Source organism: Fulmarus glacialis, unplaced genomic scaffold, assembly GCF_000690835.1.
Source record: "Fulmarus glacialis isolate BGI_N327 unplaced genomic scaffold, ASM69083v1 scaffold32886, whole genome shotgun sequence".
Lineage (NCBI taxonomy): Eukaryota > Metazoa > Chordata > Aves > Procellariiformes > Procellariidae > Fulmarus > Fulmarus glacialis.
The window spans coordinates 3468-20712 of NW_009220583.1; the positions used below are offsets into that span (position 1 = coordinate 3468).

General features: G+C 47.5%; 1 protein-coding gene across 2 annotated transcripts; it reads right to left on the bottom strand.

Annotated features, from left to right (window-relative positions):
* Positions 1-3386: 3386 nt before the first annotated feature.
* On the bottom strand, positions 3387-15448 carry PCYT1A (phosphate cytidylyltransferase 1, choline, alpha). 2 transcript variants are annotated; one of them, XM_009580819.1, is made up of 9 exons: positions 15425-15448; positions 14649-14789; positions 11708-11807; positions 9443-9559; positions 7275-7426; positions 6380-6458; positions 5428-5570; positions 4171-4359; positions 3387-3593 (listed from the first exon to the last, which is right to left on the bottom strand). In XM_009580819.1, the coding sequence occupies exons 2-9, from the start codon at positions 14763-14765 to the stop codon at positions 3387-3389; spliced, it is 1104 nt and encodes a 367-aa protein (XP_009579114.1). In that variant the 5' UTR covers positions 14766-14789; positions 15425-15448. The 2 variants fall into 2 exon arrangements, with proteins under 2 accessions (XP_009579114.1, XP_009579113.1); XM_009580818.1 differs by lacking the exon at positions 15425-15448 and adding an exon at positions 15074-15103.
* Positions 15449-17245: the final 1797 nt, after the last annotated feature.

Genomic DNA, 17245 nt, shown 5'->3' on the forward strand with positions numbered 1-17245 from the left:
GGGGGGGTGTCTGAGCGAGCGGCTGCATAGGGTTTTTTTGCTGGGGTTAAACCACGACACTAGGCACCAGCAGAAGCGCTGGGACCCAGCAATCTCACGGTTTTGCCAAGAAGCAACACCCAGGCAAGCAGCAAAATACAGAACGCGTCTCTCCCTGTCAGACAACCAGACCCAGCTCCTTACCTGCGGCAGGGAGGAAACCCACACCTTTACACCAGGGAGCCCTTGGCGGCGAGAAGCCCACTCTGAGGGCAGGGGGAAAGACGCAGGGTCAGTCCCATCAAAGTCACCGCTACTGCCAAGCGTATTTGCTGTTCCAGCGCTTGCCTCTGGTTACAAGAACCAGACTGCACAATAAAGTCCCAACCCTCTATAAAATGCACAAAGTCATGTCAGTGCAGGTGTGTGCCATAATTTTCTCAAGAGATTAAAGACCACCTCCTACAGCTCTAAGCAATATGCTGTTTAAGTGCCACGCTCTTCATGTCTTGCTTCTACCAGTGTCCTTGTCACTTTTCAGCTTTGCCCTGCTGCTGCTATTCTTTGCCATCAAAAAATCCTCTCCCAGGGGCTGGCTGCTGGTGCCAGCAGCCTCACACCCCAGATGTATAGAGGAACTGAGGTAACGCTGTCCCACAGGAGTCGACACCTCTGGATTTAGCAGGATCAAACTCAACATGTTCTTCAATGCATGTTAGTAAAGTTTTGTTTTTCCACTCTACCTCTTACTTCATGCTTAATTCAAGCACGTCTCTTCCGGATGCTTCTTTTGAAGAGCGTGGGATGGGTTAGGGGCGTGCAGGACAGCCCTGAAGCAGCAGCAGTGGGTATATCTGTGGGTAACAAGATGTTCCCGGAGAACTTGGCTCACGTGTTTTGCCCAAAGATCAAGCTCTGTCCTATTCCTGATAGGGCAGTGCTGGAGAGGAGGCTGGTCCAGCAATCCAGGAGGAAACAAAACAAACAAAAAAAGACCAGTCTGGGATTAGAGTGTCCAATTTAATTTAAGTGCAAGGAGGAAGCAGGGATTATTGGTTACAAGAAACACTCTGTTATTCCAAGCTACACGTAAAATCATGGCTGGCTTCTCACCAAGCACCCCAGGTTTTGCAGGGAGACCAAGAAATACGTTAAGGTCTCTGCAGAACAAACCACCATCCAAAACACCATTGTTATCCAAATTTACAGAACACTGTTGCATAATTTGTGTTTAAAACAGTAGTAAGGCTCTAAAGCAGCCTGGCCTTCGTGATCCAGCTCGGGAAAGCAAGGCAACACCCATACTGAGGGAAGGGTGAGGAAGGGAAGGTGTGAAGGGTGAGATGAGGGAAGAGAGGATGTGGGTGATATAAAGTAAGTGCTCTACCACTCATAAACCAGGGGATTAACAACTGGCTTGTACCAAGTGACCATTATTTGCTCCTTACAGCTTAAAAATCCATAGCAGCCAGCCACGCTCCCAGAGCCGTGCACGTCCCTGCTGAGAGGTCCAAGTGGCAGATGAGGAATCCCCAAAATACCCCTTCCCATACCGGCTCTGGCCTCAACAGAAGCACAGAGTCTCTGTCAAGCCCGTTGGGCAGCGTGACAAAGGATCAGCAAGATAAAAGTTGGAAAGAAGCGGCAGCCTGCTCCTACCACAGGGCCACTGCATCCCCTAGAACCATCGCACCGTGCAGTGCCTGTGGCAGCACCTGATGATTCGCCTCCTTGCACCCGCTGCTCCCCGAGCCCCGCATCCCGCTCTGAAGACCTCCCTGCAGTATTGCTGATGGGGCTCCGAGCGGGCCTCTGCTCCCAGCATTGCAGGAGGATACAGGCAACTCAGCCCAGCAGCTCCACCCAGAGACAACGGATATCACAGGCAAACCCGAACAGAGAAGCAAGCGGGAGCTTCACAGCTACGCGACAGCAAGTCCAGTCCCTCCAGCGCTGGCTGCCGGGACAGAGTGCACCGACCTGCTCTGTGCACAGGCATGCAGCATGGGGAGGGCAACTGCCTGCGGGGAGCCGCAGGCCACAAAGCTCAGTGTTTATTACACACACGACAGCAGGCACGACTTGGACCATCGTTTCAAACAAGCAGATTACACATTTAAAATCTTAAAAAGCTGCAGCACTCTCTGGATGCTTTTTCTGGCCTGCCTCAAGGAGCGGAGTGAGCGGGCACTGATTTGTGCATTTATTGCGCAAGCCAGGTAACTGTCACATGGGGCCGGGACCCTTCACTGGGGTAAAACGCGCCCTTCATCTGTCCAGCTGCACACACCAACACGGACAGCAAACTGGCTGTACGAATTCACGTTTTGTCCTTATAGCAGCGACTTCATGGCACCAGTGTAAAGGACTGCTCCAGCCCTTAGAGCACAGCAACTGAAACACAGACAAACACGCACAGAGCACAGTGTTGAGGGGCCATTTGGACAAACAGTAAAACTCATTACACACCAGAGACTGGGACAAGGAACTTCTCAAAGGACTACACACATTCATTTCCTACCTGGGCTCTCACACACCCAAGGAAACGCACAGACAGCAAGTGCCCTGAAGCAAAGATTCATTCTCTTCTCTCCAACAGCAACCGAGGGCTGAATTTTAGCTCAAGATTTAGCAGTCTTTTTAAGATTAGCTGGAAAGGCCTTTCCCCTGCAGCCCCTGTACAATTTGAAGCCGCGAATGCTGCACGCTTACAGGGTGTGTGACTCTGTGGCGCTGCGAGTTCTTCCAGGGTGTAACTCCTGTGTGCTAAGCTGGCAGCCCCCAGCATGTCCTCACTGCAACACACTGGGAAGCTCAGCTAAGAGGCACGCGAGCACTACAGGGTCTGCTGGATGGATTCCTATCGGCTCCAGCGCAGCAGAGATGTCTCTATTTCCTAGAAGCCTCTTTACACCACCACTTCCTGCGTGCTCTCGAGGTCACGCTGGTTGAGGAACCGAGAGGTCTTTCGTTTGGCAGTGGCATGGATACTGCCTGGGGGTGCGGGGAATAAGACAGAGGAGCTGAAGGAAAGAAGAGACAGATGGGTCTTCCCACTCTCCCTCTTGCCTGGAGGTTTAACAGGGGAAAAGAAACCAAAACAAAAGCCACGCTTGAGTGCTATTCTTTGCGCTTTAGAAGAGTATTTTCTTAAAATATAAAAACCATCTTCCCCCTGGAAACCACTAGAACGTAAACAATAAAAAGGGGATTTGGGGAGGAGAAAGGAGAGGAGCTTTGAATGTGCTTCCAGGCAGCAGCCCTTGCTAAGAGCAACGGGTGCCTCCAAGGCCCTGTGCTCACCGTCAGCCCTGTTCCTATGGCTCTCTTGCTCATTTAGAGTTCCTCAGTGGGTCTGGACTTAGGATTCGGCGATTAGCGGTTCGCAGCAAATCCTGGCTGGTAGCTTAATCCTCTTCATCCTCACTGATGTCATAGGTGACTGCAGACTCGTTCCTGGAGCGGTTGGCCGGTGAGGAAGGAGGAGTCTTGGTTGAAAAGGGCCAGCGGAAGGAGGGAGATGGGGAGCGGTCGTGCGTGGGGCTACTGCTGGGACTCTGCTTTGGGCTGATGGCCTGCAGCATCCGGCCCTTGCCCTCCTTCAGCATGTGTTTCTAGCGATGGAAGCAGGAAGACAGTTAGCATGGCTCAAACAGCGATGGAAATGGACACCACTTACAGCCTGTGCAGCATTTTGAGTTGTTGTGTCCCTTCAATGCTTTGTGCAATATAAGAGCAGAAAAAGCCCAAGCATCACTCTAGGCTTTGGAAACTGCATACAGTGTAATCACCACCCATTTTGAAGCACTTCTAACATGAAGTGCCTGTAATATTTACCCAGCAGCACAGGAGAGCCTGGCAAAAACAAGTAGCTTCAGACTCATCTCAGGCCAGTGACAAAGTGACTGCCAATCTCTTGGCTGCTCAGTGCCCTGCAGGACACAAGCCAGAGTTTACAGGCTGGTTTGTGGGACATGGGGACTTTTCACGCTACAACCCTAATGGGTGTTATCCAGTTAGCAAGGGTGAGGGCTGCCCAAGCTGGGGACAACTTGTCTGGAGAGCGGCAGCATGTCGAAAACTGCAACAAACCGTAAACCTTTCTCTGCAGAATGTGGGCTCCAGAAGCCCTACAATGACTGCCAAACTCTCCAAAATCCCCTTTCCCCTTTTCCCAGAGCAGCTCCTTACCAACGCGCCTTCTGGGCCAAACATCTCCAGGAAATTGCCGATGAACTCCCGGGACTTCTCTTCCCATTTCTGAATGAGATCGATACTCTTCTCCTCCACTTTCTGGACAAATTCCTTTGACTTCTCCTCTACATCCTTCACCCTCTTTTTCACCTTATCCACGCGCTCCTGGAGGTGATACTTCTTCTCCTGTACAGTAAGTGGTGGATCAGAATACAGCTCACCAGATCTACGTGGCAACCACCTCTGGTCTGTGTTATTACACTGAACGGCTGCTTAAGACTCAGCATCTCCATTAGTCTCGTGACACTTCTCCTTCACTTCAGTGACACTTCTTCCCTAGACTAAATGGCAGACACAGTGGGGCTGTGAGATGCTTTGTGGCAGGCACTGGCACAGTACACAGAGTGAGACTAAACCCAGAGATAAGCACTATCTAATAGGAGTGCATGGAAGAGGGAAATATTTATACAATATACAGATTAGATTTGAGTGACCTGCTGTAGGTCGCTTTGCATATCACGATAGCACAAGTCTTTTTGCTGGGCGTTTTTAAACACAGGCAGAGTTACATGCCAAAGAGAGGCCAAGCAGCTGTTAGCTCTCCTGTTTCATTTTTGTATTTGATTGTATTTAAAAAAATAGACATAGTAACTGAGTGATAAAAAAAAAATGTTTACTACTTTACTTCCCACATCAGAAGTGCCTTCTGCCATGTATTCTGCTTGTGGGCTAGAGCTGCTCAGCACAGGATCAGAGCATGTCCTTCTCTCCTATTCAAGCACTGCTGCTCCTGCAGCTCCAGGAAGGGAATAGTACAGTGAGAACAGGATCAGATTTTATCCTAACAAATGACTCTATCTTAAGAAGGTGGCTGAGGGAAGAGGAGAGAGATGAGACACAGCAGCTGCTGCCAAGAACAACCCACACTTCATTCAATTCAAGAAAACACACATTTTGCCACACACCCTGTCTCCAGCTCTTTCAACAGTTAAAACGTCACCAAGACATTTCTGACAATGGAGCAGTATTAGCAAAACCCCAGTTCCTCTGGGTGGGTCCCAGAGGCAGTTTCAGGGGCAGTAGTAGTCTAATTTCTACTCCAAGGACACTGGTTTGGTGCAACTGCTTAGCTCTGCAGACTGGCCTTTTACTGGCATACGGCAGGACTGTGCTACCACTAGACAAGACTCTACATCTCCACACTCTGTAAGATTCTGCTTCATGCAGCTTGTGGTGAGAAACACTTCAACTCACATTTATGAAGCTGACGTTGAGCTCTTTAGCTGTGTAGCCCCGTTGCAAGTTCCGTCTGGCATAAACATCATAGTCCCGCACGATCCGGGTGATGATATCTGATGTTGAGATCCCCTCAGTCCTCTGAGTTGGCGCAAACATGCCTAAAGTTGGGAAACAGGACCCAGGACAGCTGTAGCAAGACACATGGCAAAAAGCTGCTGCTACCTCTATTAAGAAACAATCTCTCCTGTCAAGATGATTTCCTAACTGTCCTCACACCACCATGTCTTTGTCCTTCAATGTACAATACCACAGCCCTCCTTTCTGGAACTTTCTGGGACTATGAAGAAGACCTAAGTAAGACCAAAGCATGTCAAAACCATGTCAAAATACCGTGTCTTCTAATGAAAAGCTCTTCACTTTAGCTGGTTTAAAGACTATTGACTATAGTCCACTGCATATAGAATAGTGTGGTGACAAGGACAGGACAAGGGGTCGTACAAGTTAGGGGGTGGAAACACAACAAGCTCTGATGGCTGGGTTTGGATAGATTTAGATAAGCTGCACCCCCACTGAGATTTAGAGCAAACAGCTAGAGAAGCCACTTTGCTAAGTTCATGAGATTCTGTAAGCTGTAGTATTTTTTCAAAAGGTGGCTGTTATCTAAGTTCATGAGATTCTGTAAGCTCTGTAGTATTTTTTCAAAAGGTGGCTGTTAATTCAATCAAGTAATTAGATTGGAAGTAGGAGTTAATGCTGGGTAATGCTTGGCCTGGGACATGGAAAAGTCCTAGCCTTATGAAGTAGGGCCCAAAGCTGGGCTTCCTCCCGCCCTCAGAGCCTCCTGGGCAGACCTTGTTCCCAGAGGGCCACTGCCATTTCCCCAGGCATAATCCTGCCATACAGGGGCATAGGAGAAACTACAGCAGATCTTTGACAGGATGCCCTGGAGAATCTGACCCAGACCCACCTGCTTCTTTTATATGCTTATAAACATCATCGCTGCCAGCAGAAGAATAGGGGATGTCATCGTGTGCAACGAAGTCGATCTGAAAATTAAGAAAGTAATGCAAATCAACATTTTATCTTGAACGTGCAGGTCTCCTGCTTTCTGTCGAAGGATGGTAACTTTTTGCTCAACACCTCCACGCAGAGGTGTGACAGAGAACAGCAAGACACTCTTCCTCTGTTAAAAAGCAACACAGAGCAGTCCCAAGTTCTCACCGGCAATTGCATATCAATTGTAAGCACACACCAGAGAGGAAAGGCTGTGACTAAGGACACAGCTGTTTTAAGCTCCACAGAGAAATGGCTTGTTAATGGCACAAAGGTAAACTAAGCAGACTCCCCTGGAGACTCCTTCACCTCCCAAAGCAGTTCAACAGATGTTAGAGACTCCTTTCACTTTATCTTACCAACTGATAAAAGACTCTCAGGACAGCTTGCCTGGTCTCCTGCTGCAGGGAAACTGATGTAGATCTAAGCTACTCCTGCTGTAAGCAGGGAGTTGGACCAGACGCCCTCCAGAAATCCCTTCCAACCCATGTTATCCTCTCCCTGCTGTGTTTCACACCAATTTGTAACCAGCATCAATTTCTCCTAGAACAGCAAGAACCCTCTCAGGCTTTTTCACCATGTCACAATCTCTACCTTATTTTAACATTAACTGCCAGCTCAGCAAATGCTTCTAGTCTCCCAAGAAACCCACTCGATTCCCATAACCCAGTTCCTTCCACGTTTAAGGAGTTGCAACGGAAACGGGTTGCTCAGGCAGAGGTCAGCCCTATGGATGAATTCTTGCTGTAAACAGCAAGCACAAACAGAGGCTAATCAAAATTCAGAATGGATCAGATATCACAAATTACCCTGTGCTCTGCCAGGAACTCGGGGGTGAGCGTCCACGGTGCATTTCTCACCACTTCGTCCACGTAGCGACAGTGCTGCACAGCGTCATACCGCTCATTTTCATTCATTACCGTGAAGCCCTTGAAGTTATGGGTTAGCTCATCACTGCAGACTGAAGAAACAGGAACAGAGAAGAGTGAACATGAGGTACTTACCCCAATGCTTTACAGCAAAAGGACCTTGCATACACCCCTGCTAAACCAGGCAATTCCAGCTGCTGACGGAGGCTGGCGCTGGCACTTTCAAACCCAGCTTTTACAGCCACAAAGCACCAGGAACAGAGAGCGGTGCAGGGCACTAAACTCCTCAGCAATTCTAGGCAGGCTGTTTGGAGGACTTCTGCCCAAGCTGGGGACCTACACCCCAAGCCCTCAAGTCTCTAGAGCCTACAATGCTTACCAAGAAAAGCAGCCAATACAGAAGACAACTCTCTTGCATGAAGTGGCACCTGGAGCTCTATCAGGCAGAAACCTGCTTATTAATCTATGAATGTCTCAGGCCTGGAAACTAAAGCCCATGAAAAAAAAAAACATTCCCTAAGCTCCTTATTTCATAAAATGCCGTACCACAGTCTAGTTCTTGGGAAGTTGTATTAAAACAAAGGGTGAGTTGACAGCAAATCAAGTTAGCTTAATTATTATGTTCTATAAGAAAGTAAATGAACAACTTTTCATAATCTGCAATGTAAGATATTGAGGAGGGAGTTTTATTTGGTTATCAGACTCAAAAGTAAACAAGGCATTACCAGTCTCACTGGTATTGGACATATTTATGTTCTAGACAAACAGATGATAAAGAGCGGGTGAGATCGGTCCCAGCTTGAAGCTTATGTTCACTCGGGCTGTGGCCTCTTGTCTCAGTTCCTGGTACAAGGGGAGCAGTTCGCTGCCCTCCACCTCCTCACCAGTCTCCCAGAGGCAGAGAGCATGGTTACACATCTTGCTACATTAACATGTTAATAGTTTGACCTGAAGTTACTTTCCTGTTTGATGTACAACATTTATGTAGATGCAGATGTCTTTCCGCCTGCAAGATTTCTAAGCTCAGAGCGTTTTGTAGGCTGGAGCAACTATTTCAGCTCTCCTTCCTCCCTTCTCCTTCCAGACACTACTGTAGCACACACAAAAAATGCAGAAGTACCACTGTAAAAATGCCCTCAGCAGCGAGTGAAACTGTGATAAGGAAACAAACCACACAAAGACATTATGATCGCTCTATCGCAGGATCAGAGTTTCATTTTGGTTCAGGAAGTTAATGGTAGTTAGGAAGACTAGTCAAAGGTATTCTCAGCTCTGATACTTTAACATCATTATGCAGCCTGACCAGAGGTCACCTCCCAATAGACAACACGCACAGCCTACCATGTCTTTAAGGTGGGTGAAGGTACGGGCACAGGGGCACTGCCTGGACAGAGGCCGGAGTATTACAGCAGCCAGAAGTAAGGCTTTCTTTTTTCCTGTTATATTCTTGAAGGAGGCCTGGCTGAAACACCTCTGCTAGATCCCCTCAGGCAGTCAGCAGGATATTCCTGGCATTATCTAAAAACTTTTGAACCTAACAGACAAAATGGGGAACTTTTATTTGGAGAAATAAGGCCTCACTGACTTCCATGTGGCCAGGCATCATGCCCACGAAACCACCGTTATCTCCACGCTCCTAGCGGGACCTGTTCGGGATTAGCCATAAGCAATCCCCAGCAGAGCGCTGGAGCAGGGGAGTGACTTGCAGGGTGACACAGGTGACACAGAGCTCAACCGGCCACGGAGGGACTGTTCCTCATTCTTTAACTGTATTATTCAAGAGGCAGATGCTCAACTGCTCCTAATATATTTTGATACTCAGATGTGCAACTCACCAGTATCTGTCAAAAAATAGAAGGGTCAAATCAGAACAGCCTGATCAGAAATCTTTTTCTTAAGCGGTCATTTGGCACAGGATATCTTTCTGCAGACATATTAACTCTCAATATATTGCAATAAGACTCCAAGAACATTTGAGATAACTGGCTGCAGTGAGAGCCACTAAGGCCATAAAGACAAAAACCCTGCTATGCGATCTGTATGCAGAACCACGGACGGAGGTAAACTGTACTCCTATGACAGCCAAAGTCAACAAGGTCACTCCTTACCTCCAACAATGAGGTATGTGTTTGGGAAGAGGTTCTTCGCTTGCATCAAGGCCCGGGCATGTCCAGAGTGAAACAAATCAAATATTCCATCAGCATAAACTCTGACGGGGCGATCCACTGTGCCAAAGAGACAGAGAGACATTTGTGAAGATGCCTTCCTGGAGAAGCAGCTGCTGCTCGTGCCCGCATTTGGGGACCTCTTAAAACTCATGGGAGAGTTGCAGAAAACTGGCAGAATGCAGAGCCATAGCCAGGAAAGATTTGTGAAGAGAAATGGCTGGCTCTCTGCCTTCCCATATGGAAACAAATGCAGCTGAGGACAGAGCTGATATACAATCATGTTCAAAGACAGACTCAAAACCTACCACATATCCATCAAAACAAGGTGAAGGGAGACCAAGGGGAAAGCAAACCCTGGACATCTCCCTCCTACGGAAATCCAAATGCAGCATTAACTTTTTGCACAGCAGTGAGCTACCAGAGGGAAACTGGCCAATGGTTTCATAGGTGCCCGATTTCCCCCTGCCAGCCAGGATGGCATCTCAAGACCTTTTCAGCATCCTCCTCTGCAGCCCACTGCCACAGCTACCAGTTTGGCTGAGGGACCAGACTGTTCTGATTCCCCACCAGCATCATCAGCTCCCCCAGTCTCACAAAGTGTATGGCTGTACCTAAAAATGCAGCTGGACTACTCAAAGAAAAGCAGATATTTCTGTTGAACCGCTGGCACTATCACCTAAATCCGTAGATAAATAAGGAGGAACAAAACTTTCCTTAGGACACCTCTGCCAGGGGAAATTGTAGCTCTTCTCTTTGAGGTCAGCCCAGAGGTAAAGTGACATAGTCTAGCACTGCCACGTAATAGCAGGAGACTCCCTGACTTCTGCTGTCCTGGGACCATACAGGACTCCAACCTGCTGGTAACAGAAAGCCACACAGACTCAGAGGAGTAGTGTGAGCAGAGGCACACCAAAGCTGCAGCGAGGCAGGGGCAGAAAGAAGACCCAGCAAGAAAGCTGAAACCCCATGGGTCTGGGCAGGGCCCTGAAGGTACCTAGAGATAGAGCCTGGGAAGCAGCAAGAGGATAAGTTGATGCAAAGGTAGGGTTGTTAAATTCCAGCTAAGCAGTGGAGTCAGTTTGAGGACAATCACTTTTCAGCAAATCTACCTCAGTCTGAAGATGCCAGGAGGCTCTGGAGAGCCAAGGATCTGGAGATCCGAGATTGCAAAAGCTTTCTGTATGCCACAAGAGGGCTCATCCTGGCAGGCCTTTATTAAAGTGCAATCATGTTCTGGAAATTGGCTGGGACATCCTTCCCTTTTCCTCCATGCCTGCAGCAGCTACAGTTCCTGAGTACAGGCATAAACAGCCACAAGGAAGCATGCAGTGTCTTTTAGACTTAGCAGGCAGGAGAGCCATCACTGTTGAAATCAGAGACTCTGCAGGCTCTGGAGACTTTCAGCTGGGAAATTAATGCGGACTGTGAAAAGCATTGAATTTCCAGAACCTCCTGCAGGAAACCACTGCTAGGTCTCAATCTGAGCTGGCTCATCAATCAGCAGCAGGCAGGTAGGTAGAAGTGCAGCATTTTTATTGTCTTGGTTTCCATAACAGAAAGGCCAAGTAAGACAGCACCGTCTGCACACTCTGCTTGGCAAGAGAGGGCAGCCATCCTTCAGGAGTCAGTCCTGTCTCTGCCTCCCCTTTGGACTTGCAAAGAGAACAGTGTTTTTCCCAGCCTGGTTTAGAGAATAAAAGGACATGTTCTTGTTGTGGGGCTGGCCTACTGTGTTTAATGTAACTTTAATCAAATCCAGGCTAGAATGCGACATTCTGGACAAAGATGCGTGTTGGTTTTACTTGCCCATTTCAAGTTTCAGAAGAGATGACTTTAAAAAAGTGCTTAACTTTAAGCTGCCTCAGACAAAGTAGTACAGAAAAATGTTCAACTCTGATACTACTCTATAGCTGTCAGCGGCATAGGAAGGGCTGAAACACAAATATCCATTTGCTTCAAATAGTCTTACTGGTAAAGGTTCGGCTCCTCACATACAAAAGCTCCAATTTCAGTTGTAATGGCACGCCCAATTTCACATGGGAACAGTTATCTAATCACCAAAGCATTAACTAAGTCATTGGCTGCAAACCCAGTCTGTCACACAAAGTTGGTTCGGTCTCAGAGGTATCAAAATCATACCCATCCCTCCCCAACCCAACATTTATACAACCCTTCCAGCCTGGTTTTTTTTTTTTTTTTACTTACAAGGGGTCCCTCTCATCGCTTCTTCATACGTTACTCTGATGTATGGCTTGCTGTAATCGATTTCCACTTCATCTGAAAATGGAGCTGGTTCCCTCAGTCCCTAAACGACCAGAGAAGGTTAGCTGTGAGAATGCAAAGGTGAGTGCACTACGTAGCGGCAACACGGCCATTGCAGCATCCTAGTCACTGAGTGGCTCACTGTGTCTCTGCACGATTCAAACACATGTACTGAAAGATTAATTAGCGTTAAACCTCAAGACAGCCCTGCAGGGTGATTACCCTGAGTTTAGAGAGAAAGAAAGAGAGAGAGAAAAGTAGAGTTAAGAAAGTGGTAGTCAATGCTGGACCCAAGAAAACCGGAGGCCCAGATATGCAGCTGGTAAAAACAGACTTTTGACAAACAGCAGTTCACAGCAGCACAAGCCAAGCTTCATCAAACCTCACTGTCGCAGCTCCAGCTATGCCCACCCAGGCAAGACCATCACTTTGCTGTGCCCGAGTGCTTGTGCTGTCATATACTAATCTTAACAGCTCCTCGATTTGAGTATATGAACAAGCAGAAGAGCAATACCAACAGCAGCACAAATTCCCAGGGAACGTGTGTATCGTCAGCCATTTCTGAGCCATACACAGTGAGAGACTGACCTCGATCTGTGGCAGAATATCTCCAACTGCCACAGGAAAACCCCTCTAATCTGCTATCTTGACCACAGCAGTATGTTTAACCAGCAGCTGAAGTCCAGGTATCGTTTCTGGTCTCCTCTGAATGGAAACAAAACATCTGCCCTTCCCATAACAGAACAAACAGCTCAATTTCCTTCTAGCCAGAAGGTGTGGGGCAGCAATGGGTGTCTCCTTCCTCAGCCAGAAGACTAGGAAACAAGCTTGCAGATCATTACAATAATAAGTTCAAGCTGCAAAAAGCTAATCAGCAGTTTCCTCTCCGGCTTCCTGATCCATTGCAGCATTCTGCCACAGTGTCCAGCACCACTGCAACCAGAAAGACCGCTGCTATTATTGCTAATGTCATTCCTTATTAGAGTGTTCAAAGTGAAGTGCACAGGAAAGCAACCACTGACCACTACATTCAAGCAAACCGATACTGCTGAAAATCTCCTTTAACTTACTGAGGCTCTAGTACGCGGGTTTCACACACCACCTCCTCTACCAGGATCCTTACTGTTAGGTAAGGCCTGAGCGTCTCTCCTTTCATCACTGCCATGTATCTGGGACTTGTGAATAAAACCAGATTCTTTGCAGTTTGGTTGGCACATACCTGATACAAAGGTAGGAATAAAAGCATTGAAAAACCTATGAAAATTATCAGAGGATCACAGAGAAGTGCCCTCTAAAGCTCCTGCCACAGTCTTGCCCTTCCTCTGCAGTGTCTACAAGGGTCAGGACTCAACCCGATGTGCACAATACAACAGGATTATGTGTCAGCAGGCTTGTTACTATCTGCTGCTGAGCCCCGCTGCTTTAGGGGAACACTCTGCCAGCCAGCTGTTTAGATGGGAGTGGTAAAAGCTTCAAGGTAATGTCACAGTTAGGCAACACTATGACTCTTGCTACAATAAATAAATCTTTCACAAAAGGAAGACAAAAGAAATCTTTCATCAGGAGGTCTGTGTTAGCCCTGTGGCTCAAAAACAGCCAGGAAGTTCAGAAAGTGGCTAGATATTACTTGTCTAGTGCCGTTTGTAGACAGACGCTTTATTTCTAACACAGGACAGACACCAACTTGAAGAGCAAGAGATTCCCATGGAATAACCTGTGCACTTTTCTTTCCTTACCGAAATACGTGGGGTCTTTAAGAGGGACAGGGTGAGTTTTGAAAATAGTCAAGGATTTAAGGCTCTGAGGGATAAGTCACACAACGCCTCAAGCCTCCATTCCCAATGTTTGTCTCCCCAACTCTCACTGCTGGTGCTGCTCTTACTTTGTTACCATCTGTTAAATGCCCTGGGACAGGACTGAAGTACTCCTGAAGAGCAAAACGTTGTTGTCAAAGAGGAAAGCTGCAACACATCACCGTATTTTGCCAAGGACTATGACCCCAATATGATGTGGCAGGGATGGTAGCTGGCTTTTGACAGAGATAAGGAAAGAGCAACTAGAGCACACGTGATACGCAGGACAGCTCCAGGAAGAGGGCAGAGAAGAGCTGTAAAAAGTCCATCATCACAACATTGCGGCAAGGACAAGTTAAAGTCAACTCCTTACACAGGCATTAACTGCCACAGACCCCTTTAGAAGAGACCCCACTGGCTTTAGCTTGTTAAAGCCATCCCAAGGTTGATCTAGAAGGAGAAATCCTTCTGGTTTGTTTGTGTGGTTTTTTTTTTTTTTCTTTTTAAATAAGCACTCCTGAAGTATCAGCAACATAAATGCAGTCTCCTGGCAGACCAAGAGAATCAAACAAACAGTCATATTCCTAGTGTTTCAGAGCATGGATTCAATAGATTGCTTCTGCAGGTGCTTACAGACTTCAGACCCTCCTGCAGTTCCCCTGACTTGAACAGGACTGCTTTCTGCGAGGTGCATGAGTTGTTATATGCTTGTTTGGAGTATTTCTCCCTCCCGCTGGGTCACTTAAGAAAACCCACCCGTGAGAAATGAATGCTTATTTCTCCATGGATATCTATATGCATGCCTGTTCAGGTTCAGCTTAAGTGTCTACAAACAAGCCGGACATACCACGAAAGCAGCTTAGCGACACTTGCCCCAGACCTAATTTAAGCCCATGTTGTAAGTATGTTATTAGTACGAACAAAGGAAGATTTTAAACTGGCTTTGCAAGAAGGATAGCTACTGTCATTTGCTCCTTCCCCCCCGTCTTGTTTTCTGTGTCCACAGAAAACCATCACATTTATCTTTCTGCTGTAACGGCTCTATGTCCTAATCTCGCAGGCACCTAAAGCTCCTATCTCTGCTTACTTACGAATGAGCGTCGGGACATTTTTGGAGGGATTCCATCCAGCTCTGTCGCCCCATTGGGGCCAGATCCATCTTTTCTTCTCTTTCGGGAATTCAGCCTGGAGGAGGTCGGCGGCTCCATCTTGCCAAGCACGTCCAGTAAGAACTGGAACAAAATGAAGGAGAGGGGGGGAAAAAAAAAGGAAAAAAAAAAAAGAGAGAGAGATTTCTCAGCTCTTCCAAAGCAGAATCAGTCAACAGCAGGCACAGTGTACAGAAGGTCAGCGCAAAGACACAGCCACCTAACAAGGGGCTTAGGCAGTTGATTTGGCATCAGCTGCCAAGGCTTGACAAACAGTGCCTGGTGGGAATACTGAATCATTTAATGCAACTCGGAGCTGCTCTGCAGAGAGAAGCGTGCAGCAGTCAGCTGGCTGGAGAGAAACTCGCACAAGAGCTGCAATGCAAGTTATAAGTCATTACTACAAGGCTAATTATTCTATTTTAGGATCTGAAAAGCAACCTAAGGATTAAGGCATGCCCAGTCCGCATTCAGCCCTCCCCCAGCTCTCACTTTGACGAAGACAAACACTCTTCTACCCTTCTACGTCCCCCTCTCCTCCCCCAACCAAGACAGCCGGTGGGTGTGCTGCATCCCTGTACAATCCTGAAGAGATGAAGGAGCAGGTTTAAGCAGAAGGACAAGGGTGAGGGAAGGGGTGCAACCCATGGTCATAACTTAAATGACTAGCTGGCTTGCTGTTTGCTTTGCTGTTTGTGTAAGACCAAGCTGCAGCTCACCTTGGGATGGCTGCCACCATGCTCCCCTCTCGTCCCCTGTCCCCACTGCAAGTGCTGACTCAGCCGATGGTGAAACAGCTGCTGACACCACATTAGGGCACACTTACTTCTGGCACTTTACGTACCAGGTTGTAATTAGTGGTGGTTCAGCTGAACTGCTTCTGTGATGAATAGACAGACAGACCACCAGTGTGGGACAGAAATCGTGACAGCTATCTGGGAGTAAGCTATCCGTGCTTTTGGGCTGAAGTCATTGTACCTTCCCAAAAGGGCCCTGGAGCTTTAGGAAGCCCAGCACTTCACACAGCTGAAGTAACCTAGGGATTTATAGAAAGGCATGGCAGCAAACATGCCCTTTTCAGCCGCTGCAGGAGTTAGAAACGGATGCTAGATTTGCAAAGTTTATAACTAAAGAGCAGCATTATTTCTCTTGCTCACTTGAAGTGTGCAGCTCTCCAGTGCAGCAGATGGCACTTCTGACCTGCTGTTCCTGAGAGCAGCATGACCCCTCTGCCTAGAAATAATGCTTACTTATTAGGGTGCCTCAACACCCTAATACTAAGAGCCGTGTGGAATTTAAAATGTCTCCCCACCCACATGCAGTGGGTGTGCTGGAACATGGGAGGTGTGGCAAGCGCAAGGTATGAGAAAGGGCAGATGTCCCTCTGAACACCACCCCTCTCCTTGGCAGAGAGTCTCTGCCAAGTGTTCCTACTCAGGACGAGCTGGGACTGTCCTCAGTAAGGGCTGCTGGGCAAAGCTCTGCTGTTCAGCAACCAAGTGTGGGCTTTGTGAAAGAGAGCTGTTAAGAAGCAGATTTAGTGATCGGACTCACTCAAGCATATATGACTCCAAGTTAAGGAATGTTCCAAAGTAAGGAGTCAAACACAGTTTAATAACACACGAACATACCGCGCTCCCCACCTAGCATCAACAAGATGATACCTTACGAACAGCATTAGGGCCAAACACAGCTGAACTGGTTTTGGGCTACATGCGTGCAAGTATTCCAGAGTGCTCTGCTAGACCTAACACAATGCACTAAGAACTGGCAAAGAGAATCTTAGGTGAGTGGGGAGCCAAAAAAATATTGGTGAGAAGACAAAAGTGACAGTGAAGAGCAGCCACAAAGACATTTCAGCACTGCATGAGCCATCCAGCACTCACTCCATAATGCCTGTGAGTAAGGTTTGCCAAGCTTCCCCCATTCCAGTAATTAATTTACTATTTCCTAACAACAGACAAACATACGGGAGTGTGCAAAAGGAATCTCAGGCAACCCTGAGCTCCAAGTCTTCAAACACTTAAGCAAACATTTAACTTTCAGGCAAGATCTGTGCTATAAACGCAGCAGCGTCCAGAGTGCCTCTGTGAAAACACAGTGTATGACACAAATAATTCTAAGGTTTTGCAAGATGCCATCTTGCAAGCACACTCTGTATCAGTTATTTACTTCACCACCATGGTCCTATCAGAAACCATCCAGGTCTCAAAAAGCAGCAGTCTTCTGTCTCTGGTTCAAGTAACCCCAGCATTCATGGAAACAGTGGGGGAAAACAGCAGCAGATTTTCTTGTTACTTGGTCAAAATAATTCCACTGTTTCAAGTCACCTGTTGGTCTCTGACCATTTGCTTTCCTTACCTTTGGAGACAATTAAAAGGTCTGTTAATATCTTGAACACAGTCATTCTGAACCACTGCCCAGCAAAATATTAAAAAGCAGAAGCTTTGGTGCTGAAGTACGCACATAGCATCCTCCACGCGCAAACAGGTAAAGCTCTTCCCATGTTTGCTTGGCCCATCAGAGCAATCAGACTTCTC